The 13,215-nt window shown below is 40.2% G+C and overlaps 1 protein-coding gene across 1 annotated transcript; it reads left to right on the top strand.

The window, feature by feature from the left end:
• Positions 1 to 2,029: 2,029 nt before the first annotated feature.
• On the top strand, positions 2,030 to 9,324 carry LOC137787149 (uncharacterized). The gene is made up of 14 exons (XM_068579428.1): positions 2,030 to 2,287; positions 2,409 to 2,705; positions 2,801 to 3,112; positions 3,229 to 3,513; positions 4,317 to 4,613; positions 4,709 to 5,020; positions 5,137 to 5,421; positions 6,225 to 6,521; positions 6,617 to 6,928; positions 7,045 to 7,329; positions 7,458 to 7,784; positions 7,985 to 8,302; positions 8,683 to 8,970; positions 9,161 to 9,324. Exons 1-14 carry the CDS (start codon positions 2,119 to 2,121, stop codon positions 9,322 to 9,324), a joined length of 3,948 nt encoding a protein of 1,315 aa, XP_068435529.1. The 5' UTR covers positions 2,030 to 2,118.
• The last annotated feature ends 3,891 nt before the right edge of the window (positions 9,325 to 13,215 follow it).

Raw genomic sequence — 13,215 nt, 5'->3', positions numbered from 1 at the left:
AGTCACCTATTAAAGCATAAAGGTTTTTACAGACTATATGACAGAGGTGTTGACTCAACTCTTTGGTAGCCTTTGGTATACTGAGTTCAAATGTTGAGCCCAAAATACATTTAAAATGTCACCGCTATTATATTAAACTGAATAATATGTATTTATTATGTTATGTTCATCCTGTAACTGTGGATTAGATGGATAGGTATAAAGATATACACTTTATTAGTCCCCAATCCCCAGTAGCGCCGAACACTTTACAGACACCAAATGGAATAAACTAAACACACAAAATAAAATATAAAAACAACAGAGATGAAAGATATGTAGAAAATAAAATGTTATATATATATATATATATATATATATATATATATATATATATATATATATATATATATATATATATATATATATATATATATGAATATATATATGAATATATATATATGAATATATATTATATATATATATATATATATATATATATATATACACACACACACACACACAATAGAAAACAAATAAAATTAACTGTGTAGAGTGTGTTAAGGAAATTAAATACAATTAAATGTAAACAGTGTGCAAAATATGCTATATATATATATATATATATATATATATATATATATATATATATATATATATATATATATATATATATATATATATATATATATATATACACATACATACACGCACACACACACTAGAGTAGAGAATACAAATAACTGTGCAGTGTGTACGGAAATTAAATTAGGTTTAAACAGAGTGTGCAAAATGTAAAGTGTGTATGTGTAGTGTATATGAAGTGTGTGAAGTGTAAATCAACATAAATATAAATGTGTACAGTGATTAATTATTAATCAATTAATTAGTCCACAGAGGATCTGGCCAGAGGTGATTTGTTGTGAAGTCTTATTGCCATAGGAAATAAAATAAATTATTGTATCAAATAAGTAGAACAAACTGCAACAGAAAGCAGTTGTAACATTTAATTTATTCCATATGTTGATACTTTTATTTTACAAAAGTACTAATCCATGTATTTGTTTCTCTCTTTTCAGGTTAAATGAAACATGATGAAATTTGTGTTTAAAAACAATTGTTTGTTTCATACATTTCTTCTCATAAACTCTATGTAAGTAATCTCATTTGTCCATTTTCATTTAAATTACAAGAGCTTTCTGTCTTTTTGGAAAATAAATCCTGAAATGAAGATAATGTTGCTCCTACTTCTTTTCTTTCATTATTTTGAAAGTGCTCATACAGCCTGTAGTTTCATGATAAACAGTTAATAATACACGCAACACTTCTTCATTTCGTTTTTCAAGCATTTTGTCTTTCAAAAAATGACCCTATTATGCAACAGGTCCTTATCTTCATCACCTCCCTCGCACCTGGAATCATCGGCCCGTGTTCAAGTTAATATGAAAATTTGGAGATTTGCAGTTTGTAAGTTCTCGGGTCTAATATTAACAGAGTCGAGATCTGAAACCTGTTAATGTCATGAGAAGCCAAGTAAAATCCTTCTGAAAACATGTAAAGTGTTATGAGACATTTAAGTGCACTGTGTTTCTCTAACTGACACACCTGCTGTCAGTGATGCATCATTGCTCTTTGCGTTGTTTCACTTCTGTATATTGGTTCTTTTTTGGGACCTGGGTGTTACTCAATGCTTCCGCTTGCTGCTAGCCTTGATCGCTCTCTCCTGCTATGCTGCAACATCTGCGCAACAGCCCCCAGCCCTGTATCCACCTGACTGTAAGACACTCGACACAGTAAAAGTACAACTCTGCCACCTAGCCTAAATACAAATATATCATATTTCAAACTGAGAGAAAAAAGTTATCTACTTGACCAAGAGCTGAAGGTATGTATGATTGAAGAGATGAAAACTGCTCATATTTTAAAAATGTGTACATCTAATGTTTACAATGAGGCAAATAACGAAGTAACTATCTCCTCTTTATCTCAGAGAAGCTGGTTGTCTCTCCGAACATCACATTACACGCAGTCTGGGAGGGTGAATTCGGGACCTCACCAGTCAGACTCATCTGCACCATCAGAGGATTCTTTCCAGAAAAACTGAGTGTGGAGTGGGAGAAGGACAACGAACCCTTAAAAATGAATCAAATCCAAATGAAGCTGCAGGGTATGGAGGAAATGGAGAAAACCTTCAGCCGAAGCACTGAGATTGAGCCAAATATGACTGAGTGGTCACAAGCCTCACAATTTACGTGCAAGTCCATTCACAACGATGAGGAATTTATAAAAACAATAGATATCTGTCAGTGTAAGTATGCAAGTCTACTTTATCACAGCACAATATAGAAATTAATTGATGTTTTAGGACAAAAATGCATGCATTATTGAAATGGTTTGAATTAGATTAACGTTTTTTTTCTCTCCTGCAGATCATGCAAGGGCCCCTCCGTCCATCCAGGTGGAGATTCCCGGCTTCAAGACAGTAATGTCAGCAGACTCCACTGTAAAGGCAACATGTTTCGTCCACACTCTTCTTGATGCCAAAGTGACCTGGCTGATGAATGACGCTGTCACCACGGGTAGCGCAGTGAGTGAGCACAAGAACACGACTCATTTAGTCAGTGAACTGATGGTTCCTTCAAGTCAATGGAAACAACTCAAGTCTATAACATGTAAAGCTGACCATAAGTGCTTCACATCCACGATGAGGACTGTGACTATTGCAGGTAAGACAACTATACACCATGAAAACCAAACGTCTTGTGAAGACAAAGCGCATAACTGAGTGAATTCTATTTGATTTCCTTTCTGCATTGCCTAGGCCCTGCAGTTACAGCTCCATTGGTTGAGATCAGGAGATCTCTCAAAGATTTGCTGAAAGGAGACAGTGCTGTGCTGGAGTGTGATGTCACAGCACGCTCGTCACTCGAGCTGGCCGTCACCTTTCAAGCCAACAGTGTTGACATCTCTGACAAACAGTATGTTGAACTTCCTGAAGCCCCAGGCCTCCTCTCAACCAGTAGAAGTTTCTCTGTTCCTTCAAGTTATTGGAAGAAAGACACAAATTTCACCTGCAAAGTGGAACAAGGATTCTCCAGCAGCTTTGAGTCAAACGCCACAGGCCATTTCTTTGGTGAGAGGAGTAACTCTTATTTACCTTAGTAGCAGTTGATTTCATGTTTCACTCTTAGTCTATCTGTAATAGACACTTCATTGATTAATACACGCACTGATTCATTTCTCATTTAGCTGACGCATCAATGGAACTTCTTCTGGCCCCCAGTGAAGAGTTGGGGTCACAGAGACTACTATGCTTTGCCTGGGGCTTCAACCCTCAAATTAAATGGTCTTCTAAGTCCCAGCCCAGATCTTCATCAACCGATGACATCAGCATGGGTAAAGATGGACGTGTGGCAGTAAGCAGTCAACTCCATGTCCCTCACACAGAGTGGAAAACAGGGAACGCCTTCACGTGTGAAGTATCTGACAAGTCTCTGAACACACACAAGAAAAAGAAAATCAGCCTCTGCTCAGGTAAGAGGAGTGTCACAACCCCAGATGTCCACAGAACAGTGAGACCACCAGAAAAGTGTTTTGGATGGAATTTGAAGTATGATATCCAATATGTCTTAATATATTAAAGAGGTATTTTACATCAGCGGTCCCCAACCTTTTTTGCGCCACAGACCGGTTTTGTGTAAGACAATATTTTCACCAACAAGCTTTCACGGTGTGGGCGATTAATATGCAGTAATAAAATGATGCAGCCGGCATAAAAACTAATATAAAGTGCATGAAAATACCATTCACCATAACATTAAACCAGTGGGAGCCCTGAGCTTGTTTCTCTGCAACGAGACGGTCCCATCTCGGGGTGATGGTACACAACAACACCTGACATGTTATTTATGTCCAGTCTACTCCGTAACTTAGTTCTGAACGCTGTCACTGCAGAAAACCCCACTTCACAAAGATAGGATGTTGGAAATGGAAGCAGGGTTTTCAGTGCTTTTTCGGCGACCTCACGGTATTCTGCCTTGATTTTAATCCAGAACACCGATAGAGTTTAAATTTACTTTTTAAGTATCATTTGTGGGGTAACGTAACACGTGACCTCTTGACATGTGACAAGACATGTGTCATGAGGCTCAGAGGCACAGACTGATCTATCCTGTCATTTAAAAAAAACAACAACCATCTTTTCGATCTTGATAATCAATCAACATTTTTTCCTTTTTTGCTTTCTGTTCGACCAGGTACCGTTGGACCCTCGGACCGCTGTTTTATATGCAGATTTTTGATGTTGCTTCATGACCCTTTTTCTTGTTTCCTGTCAGCTTTTTCAAGGGCCCCTCCGTCCATCCAGGTGGAGATTCCCGGCTTCAAGACAGTAATGTCAGCAGACTCCACTGTAAAGGCAACATGTTTCGTCCACACTCTTCTTGATGCCAAAGTGACCTGGCTGATGAATGACGCTGTCACCACGGGTAGCGCAGTGAGTGAGCACAAGAACACGACTCATTTAGTCAGTGAACTGATGGTTCCTTCAAGTCAATGGAAACAACTCAAGTCTATAACATGTAAAGCTGACCATAAGTGCTTCACATCCACGATGAGGACTGTGACTATTGCAGGTAAGACAACTATACACCATGAAAACCAAACGTCTTGTGAAGACAAAGCGCATAACTGAGTGAATTCTATTTGATTTCCTTTCTGCATTGCCTAGGCCCTGCAGTTACAGCTCCATTGGTTGAGATCAGGAGATCTCTCAAAGATTTGCTGAAAGGAGACAGTGCTGTGCTGGAGTGTGATGTCACAGCACGCTCGTCACTCGAGCTGGCCGTCACCTTTCAAGCCAACAGTGTTGACATCTCTGACAAACAGTATGTTGAACTTCCTGAAGCCCCAGGCCTCCTCTCAACCAGTAGAAGTTTCTCTGTTCCTTCAAGTTATTGGAAGAAAGACACAAATTTCACCTGCAAAGTGGAACAAGGATTCTCCAGCAGCTTTGAGTCAAACGCCACAGGCCATTTCTTTGGTGAGAGGAGTAACTCTTATTCACCTTAGTAGCAGTTGATTTCATGTTTCACTCTTAGTCTATCTGTAATAGACACTTCATTGATTAATACACGCACTGATTCATTTCTCATTTAGCTGACGCATCAATGGAACTTCTTCTGGCCCCCAGTGAAGAGTTGGGGCCACAGAGACTACTATGCTTTGCCTGGGGCTTCAACCCTCAAATTAAATGGTCTTCTGAGTCCCAGCCCAGATCTTCATCAACCGATGACATCAGCATGGGTAAAGATGGACGTGTGGCAGTAAGCAGTCAACTCCATGTCCCTCACACAGAGTGGAAAACAGGGAACGCCTTCACGTGTGAAGTATCTGACAAGTCTCTGAACACACACAAGAAAAAGGAAATCAGCCTCTGCTCAGGTAAGAGGAGTGTCACAACCCCAGATGTCCACAGAACAGTGAGACCACCAGAAAAGTGTTTTGGATGGAATTTGAAGTATGATATCCAATATGTCTTAATATATTAAAGAGGTATTTTACATCAGCGGTCCCCAACCTTTTTTGCGCCACAGACCGGTTTTGTGTAAGACAATATTTTCACCAACAAGCTTTCACGGTGTGGGCGATTAATATGCAGTAATAAAATGATGCAGCCGGCATAAAAACTAATATAAAGTGCATGAAAATACCATTCACCATAACGTTAAACCAGTGGGAGCCCTGAGCTTGTTTCTCTGCAACGAGACGGTCCCATCTCGGGGTGATGGTACACAACAACACCTGACATGTTATTTATGTCCAGTCTACTCCGTAACTTAGTTCTGAACGCTGTCACTGCAGAAAACCCCACTTCACAAAGATAGGATGTTGGAAATGGAAGCAGGGTTTTCAGTGCTTTTTCGGCGACCTCACGGTATTCTGCCTTGATTTTAATCCAGAACACCGATAGAGTTTAAATTTACTTTTTAAGTATCATTTGTGGGGTAACGTAACACGTGACCTCTTGACATGTGACAAGACATGTGTCATGAGGCTCAGAGGCACAGACTGATCTATCCTGTCATTTAAAAAAAACAACAACCATCTTTTCGATCTTGATAATCAATCAACATTTTTTCCTTTTTTGCTTTCTGTTCGACCAGGTACCGTTGGACCCTCGGACCGCTGTTTTATATGCAGATTTTTGATGTTGCTTCATGACCCTTTTTCTTGTTTCCTGTCAGCTTTTTCAAGGGCCCCTCCGTCCATCCAGGTGGAGATTCCCGGCTTCAAGACAGTAATGTCAGCAGACTCCACTGTAAAGGCAACATGTTTCGTCCACACTCTTCTTGATGCCAAAGTGACCTGGCTGATGAATGACGCTGTCACCACGGGTAGCGCAGTGAGTGAGCACAAGAACACGACTCATTTAGTCAGTGAACTGATGGTTCCTTCAAGTCAATGGAAACAACTCAAGTCTATAACATGTAAAGCTGACCATAAGTGCTTCACATCCACGATGAGGACTGTGACTATTGCAGGTAAGACAACTATACACCATGAAAACCAAACGTCTTGTGAAGACAAAGCGCATAACTGAGTGAATTCTATTTGATTTCCTTTCTGCATTGCCTAGGCCCTGCAGTTACAGCTCCATTGGTTGAGATCAGGAGATCTCTCAAAGATTTGCTGAAAGGAGACAGTGCTGTGCTGGAGTGTGATGTCACAGCACGCTCGTCACTCGAGCTGGCCGTCACCTTTCAAGCCAACAGTGTTGACATCTCTGACAAACAGTATGTTGAACTTCCTGAAGCCCCAGGCCTCCTCTCAACCAGTAGAAGTTTCTCTGTTCCTTCAAGTTATTGGAAGAAAGACACAAATTTCACCTGCAAAGTGGAACAAGGATTCTCCAGCAGCTTTGAGTCAAACGCCACAGGCCATTTCTTTGGTGAGAGGAGTAACTCTTATTTACCTTAGTAGCAGTTGATCTCATGTTTCACTCTTAGTCTATCTGTAATAGACACTTCATTGATTAATACACGCACTGATTCATTTCTCATTTAGCTGACGCATCAATGGAACTTCTTCTGGCCCCCAGTGAAGAGTTGGGGCCACAGAGACTACTATGCTTTGCCTGGGGCTTCAACCCTCAAATTAAATGGTCTTCTGAGTCCCAGCCCAGATCTTCATCAACCGATGACATCAGCATGGGTAAAGATGGACGTGTGGCAGTAAGCAGTCAACTCCATGTCCCTCACACAGAGTGGAAAACTGGGAACGCCTTCACGTGTGAAGTATCTGACAAGTCTCTGAACACACACAAGAAAAAGGAAATCAGCCTCTGCTCAGGTAAAATTAAAAAATCAATGCTTGAGAATAAATGAATGATTCAATTAGCATGCGCCTGTTTTTTTTCTCATAACCATTACTTGATGGGTTTAATTTGTTACCACGTCAACGTCACATTCTTTTTGCAGTAACTCCTGCATCATCTCAGAGAGTTGGCGTATATGTTCAGGGACCGCCATTCGAGGAGCTTCAGAACAAGGGACAAGTGACTATCACCTGTCTTCTGGTCGGCCCTTCTCTTAATGATTTCTCCGTCACCTGGAGAGTAGGTGGGAAGTATTATTCCCCAAATGTCCACAAGGAGTCTCCAGTGAGTCACAGCAATGGGACACAAACTTTGCAGCGCTCCCTCAATGTGTCAGCGGGGGATTGGCACACATTTGAACCAGTGTCTTGTGAGGCCAAGCACCGATGCTCCAACCAGAGCTATGGGGACCATATAACCAAGAGCAGAGGTAGTGTTACGCAGAAAAAGCATGGATGTGTTTCTTTGTGATTACTTATAGCCATTTCTGAATTTGTAGAGCTTCAACATCGACAAGAGTGCATCACAAACTATACATTACAAAACATATAAATTGTGTTTTTGTCTATGTTTTTATCGACTAAATGATTTGATTAATTGTACTTTTTTCTTCTTTGTGTGTTTCTCAAGAGCTGTATCCACCATCGGTGAAGATCATACAACCAACTGATTCTGACCTTATTACCTCGGACGTCCTCGCACTTATTTGCCTCGTCTCTGGATTTTTCCCGTCTACCATCATGGTGTCCTGGGAGGAGAATGGCCAGAGACTCCCTTCAACTCACTTCACCAACAGTCCAACATGGAAATACACAGGGACGGACACATATTCAATGAGCAGCAGACTAAGCACATCACAAACTGTGGACAGCAAGTCTACGTATTCTTGCGTCGTCAGACATGAGTCATCTGAAATGCCTTTTGAAAGCACTATAAAGGATGTGTTCGGTGAGCTGTCAATTAGCATTATTTAAATTAACTGATGTAGTTCATTTTGTAGATAGAGATCAATATAGAACCAGGGCCATTACAGATTTATTTGATTTATTGCATCAGCTAAAATAAACACAATGAAAATCCTATCCAACACTGTTTACTTCTGTGTTTTATCCACCTTAGCCTGCCCTCAATGTTATAGCTCAGTGGCAGTAGTGTAGGCACAAAGATAAAGGAGAAAATAAATGTCAGAACATTTGCTCTCACTTGATTAAATTGGTTTCAATTTTAGATTAAAGCATGATAATACAAATGTTTCTTGTTTTTCTCGCTCCTTGACCTTCAGCAAAACAAATGAATTGACAAAAACGTTTCATGACTCTTTTCTCCAGCCACAGTGACCCACAGCAAACCTTCAGCGACCTTGCTCCAGGGCTCTGGTGAACTTGTGTGCTTGGTCTTTGGCTTCAGCCCTGCATCCATTGATATCACTTGGTTTCTTGATGACACCAATGAACTGTCGGACTTCAACACTAGTGAACCCCATAGAGGCTCAAATGGGAAGTTCAGCATTCATAGTCACCTGCGTCTGTCCCAAATCATCTGGTTACCTGGTGCAACGATAACCTGCAGGGTGACACATGCAAACATCACCCTATCTGTGGATCTATCTAAACCAGGTGCTGGTTTGTCCATGAATCCAAATATTTCTTACACTCTACAGATTGCATAATATGTTAACCACCTATTTCACACATTTCTGAGTATGTTTAGCAACTGCATGGATTATTTTATTATTATTTCTTCCCAGCTCCTCTTCCAATGTAACAAAGTCTTGTTAGCTAACAAAACTTACAAGTTATATTTCAGTTACAGACTCTTTGGAGAACTGTGATTTCTTCAATGACATCATACATGCTGAAGGGAACCAGGACACCGGTGTGGAAAGCTGGTATATGGCTTTCATATTCATCATTTTTTTCCTCATCTCCATGATCTATGGTGTCTTGGCTACCATGATAAAGGTAAGATAAATTTTAACGTAATGATCCAGGAACTCAATTGTAATTTCTGTTATGTTCAATATTATTATTCTGGAATTTAAATATTTTGGGTGGTTTAAATTTAGCTTACACATATAAATTCAAACTACCCAAACTATTCAAATGCATTTGTTCTAAACTATTACAAAATGTTACCAGATCCTGACACATTTCCTATGTTTTCTCCTTTTAGACTAAATGACGATGATCTCAGGACAGATCCCACTTCATGATCCAAATGTGGACTTTTGAAGATTTTTTTTTTATAGTTTTAAAGTATAATTGATTTTGTGTTATGGAACTAGTTTTGTTTCTTTTTTAAGTTTCAGGTATATGTATTCGGTGTGGCATGTATGTAGTGCATCTGTATCTGTGTAAGAGGAAACATGACAATACAGCAATAAAAAATGAAATAAAAGAAATGACTTTGAGATTCAAATATGCAATGGTATGATGACACAAACAGTATTGATCATCTGGGAAAGGCTGACCACTACAGTATACCACGTCACAATATCAGCAGCATTGTATTACTCAGGTTGACCGCTAGAGTGAGACAAAGCTCCACATATAGCAGTGGTGAGTCGCCACCTCGAAGTGAAACAGTAGTTGTGTCGCAATTTGAAGATACTGACAGGTCTGAACTGGACTTTCTAAAAGGTATAGTACAGAGGTGCATTCAGTTGACAGCACAAACAGAGACTGTTTATTTATCTTCTCCTCCACACACACACACACACACACACACACACACACACACACACACACACGCACGCACGCACGCACGCACACACACACACACACACACACACACACACACACACACACACACACACACACACACAGTCTTTGGGTTAGAGTTGCATGTGTCTGCATTTGTGTACCTTGTGGGTTTAATGGAATTCACATCTGGGAGGGACGACACATCCAGGCTTACAATTGGCTACCTCGAGAGTGATCTGGCACTGTGTGTGCCCTGATTGGCCGGGGACCCTTTGGCAGCCGGCCCAAACCTGTGACGCTGTTGCTGGGATGGAGTCACAGCATGCTGCTGCCAGTCTAAGTGCCAAGGCACCAGCAACAGAGAAGCAGGGCGTCATGCCCAGCAGGCTGCCTGAGAGCGTCTCCCTGTCTGACACCCCCATAGCCTCCCATCCTCTTATGCCAAGCCTCCCTCCCACTGGGTCCTTGCTTGACCCCTTAGGTGTGTCTATATAAACCAGGGACAAGTAACAACCAAACATATTAACACACATAAGACCTATTATCTTGTTACAACTACTATTAAAGCGTCACTGATGGAGGGACACGGAGGCCAACGGTAGACGGCTGTGGTTGTTTTGAGCAGCGCCCAACGCGTTGAACTGAATGTGAAATAGTGCTGGAAAGAGAATACATGTTCAGGCAGCTTTACCTGGGATATAACGATGTATCTTTACTGTAAATTGAAATTGCTTTCTAGACTTTCTTAAACCACATCAGTTGAAACAAATAGAATAAAAATATGGGAACAGTGTTGTTACATTTATCATGTCATGACCGACCGACCATAGTGGATCAGACGGAAGTTACTCTGCCTATCTCGAGTTTTCACATGAACAGGCAATTTACACCAACCACATTATGCCACTGTGCGTATCCTGGTAATGTATAACATTAACAATAATGATAATACAAGCTGCCATTGAATTAATCCTAATATGTTGAGATGCCAGCGACATGGGCTTTGAAAACCTCTGAAGCAAAGTTTCAGAACTGTAAAGAATTGTATGACCGACATGACGTTTAGATTGCCCATTGGGTATGTAGGCAATGCAATAAGCGGTGTCCTATCCCCCCACGTGTATGCAGGCGGGCAGTTTCAACCAGTAAACCACAACACAAACACTGCACTGGTAGTTTGATTCTATGGTGTCGTCATTGTCGAGCAACCAGCGAGTATAGTGTATATGAGGGCCTGTTTAGATATCAAGTGTAGCTGCTTCTCAATAAATATTGAAATCCCTGTTGGAACAAATCAAAAGTAGCATGTGTAATTATAATGCAAGTAATTTGTATTTTCGTTATAAACACTTCCAGCAGGTGGCAATATTCTACTAATCATTTTTGATACAATTCAACATCACCAATAGGCCTTATTTACATGAGACATCTTTACACGTCACAGTTGAAGCACACGTGTGAATGACCAAATGAATGATGGCTGCTTAGCGGGAATAAAACACAGTACAGTAGAGTCACTGCAAAAAACACCAAAAAACACCAGCTTAAACACGTGACCACCGGGAAATAACTACAGCGTCAATTTGAAATTGAAACTCAACAGTAAAACGGGGACAGAAGTGACTAACTCCCTCAATGAACAGCCCGAACGGCGGAATTTCCAACGATAAGCTAAAAATAAAATCCATGTAAACCACGGCCTCTTGTAGGTTATTGTTTCTTTATACTTTAACCTCATCTAAATAACGTACTGGGCAAGTCAGTACCTGTTGGACGTCATTCACCTGCGTGGACTGTGGACAAGAAAGGGTGGGGTTGAGAACAATTTCCTGTTCCAGTGGAAGATGGAAAGGGAAACACTGTATTCAAAATATACATTACGTTATACCGCACATTAAACATAAACTGTCTTTATGACCAAACTGAACATGTATACCACACTGAACAACTTGTGTGTTCTATGCTCTTTAAAAAATATATATTTATTAAATGTGTATTTAATGCAGCCCAATGACTTAATCAGGTGCTTAAAAAGAACAAAGCTATTGCCATTATTGTAAGTAACATCTGTTAATTTCCTTTTATGATAAGTTGGAGTCTGCTGTGAACAAATGCCCATTGGATAGCAGTTGGACCTACCCGATAGGATCACTTTTCACACTTGATTATTTAGGGAATTTCCATTCAACTTGTGGCCTCTAAAAACAAGTGAGCTCCATCAGTGATGCCTTTGATGTGACACAGTAAAGGGTAAAGGACGTTTAACTTTTGATCATGCTTGTATCCGCTTGAATCCTAGTACTGGGAAGGCTTCCTTCTGCACCGGGCACACATGAGATGCAGTCTATATGCAAAACCAGAACACGCTGTGACTTCAATGGATGATACCATGAGATGACACTTTAGTTATTTGTTGTTCATACTTTCACATTAATTAACATGTGCATTATTTTAAAACAAGGAGGGCAAACCACTGTGAATCATGAAAGCATATTTTCTCTAGATTAAGAGTTGTGTGAGTTGAATCGCCAGTTGACCACTGAATAGATACACATTATAACAGACAGCGATAGAGACATATGGATGGGAGAAGCAATCAAGTGAATACATGCACCCCAACTTCAAACTGCAGTTTGAGATGTTGGGTTCTGTGACATAAGCCCAAGAAAATGAAATGTGGCATCACATATAGTAACAGTTTCCAGTGGCAAATGTATTTTCACATGACTATTTATTGTCACCAAGGTTTGTTTTTTCTGGTTCATTCTGCTCAAAGAAAGTCATCTTAACATATTACATAACCTCCAGACATGGCCGTGCACTTATTCACGAAATTAATCCTGCAATTGTATATAATGCTGTCGACATATGGTATATATGTTATGGCAGCAGCTTCACAATAAATGCATGGGCCTATATGCACTAAACGGAGAAGGCATAGAAAGGTATTTTTGAATAGCATGGTGAAGCAGAGATATATACATAGTTATAGCTATAACTATAGGCTGTATCAGTTGAACACAGGTACCTGCAGGTATAATTGCCTGGTGTCATAGCACCCTGTATTTTTGCTATAAGGTTTCACTGGTTTATAGGCAACAAGGGCGCGGCTTTATCCCTACTATTGATATGCACGCGCCTAGTTCACCCAAGTTAAAC

Source organism: Clinocottus analis, unplaced genomic scaffold (assembly GCF_023055335.1).
Source record: "Clinocottus analis isolate CAN_PGR_092001 unplaced genomic scaffold, fCliAna1.0.p SCAF_16, whole genome shotgun sequence".
NCBI classification, from domain to species: domain Eukaryota; kingdom Metazoa; phylum Chordata; class Actinopteri; order Perciformes; family Cottidae; genus Clinocottus; species Clinocottus analis.
The sequence above is the reverse complement of the archived record's forward strand: the minus strand, read 5'-3'. Positions and strand labels throughout refer to the sequence as shown.

What these genes read in the sequence shown, in the direction of transcription:
- LOC137787149 (XM_068579428.1), top strand. Translation starts at nt 2,119, where the DNA reads ATGAATCAAATCCAAATGAAGCTGCAGGGTATGGAGGAAATGGAGAAA. An exon ending in GAGGACTGTGACTATTGCAG is followed by an intron (nt 2,706 to 2,800) that starts GTAAGACAACTA and finishes TGCATTGCCTAG; the next exon opens with GCCCTGCAGTTACAGCTCCA. An exon ending in CGCCACAGGCCATTTCTTTG is followed by an intron (nt 3,113 to 3,228) that starts GTGAGAGGAGTA and finishes TTTCTCATTTAG; the next exon opens with CTGACGCATCAATGGAACTT.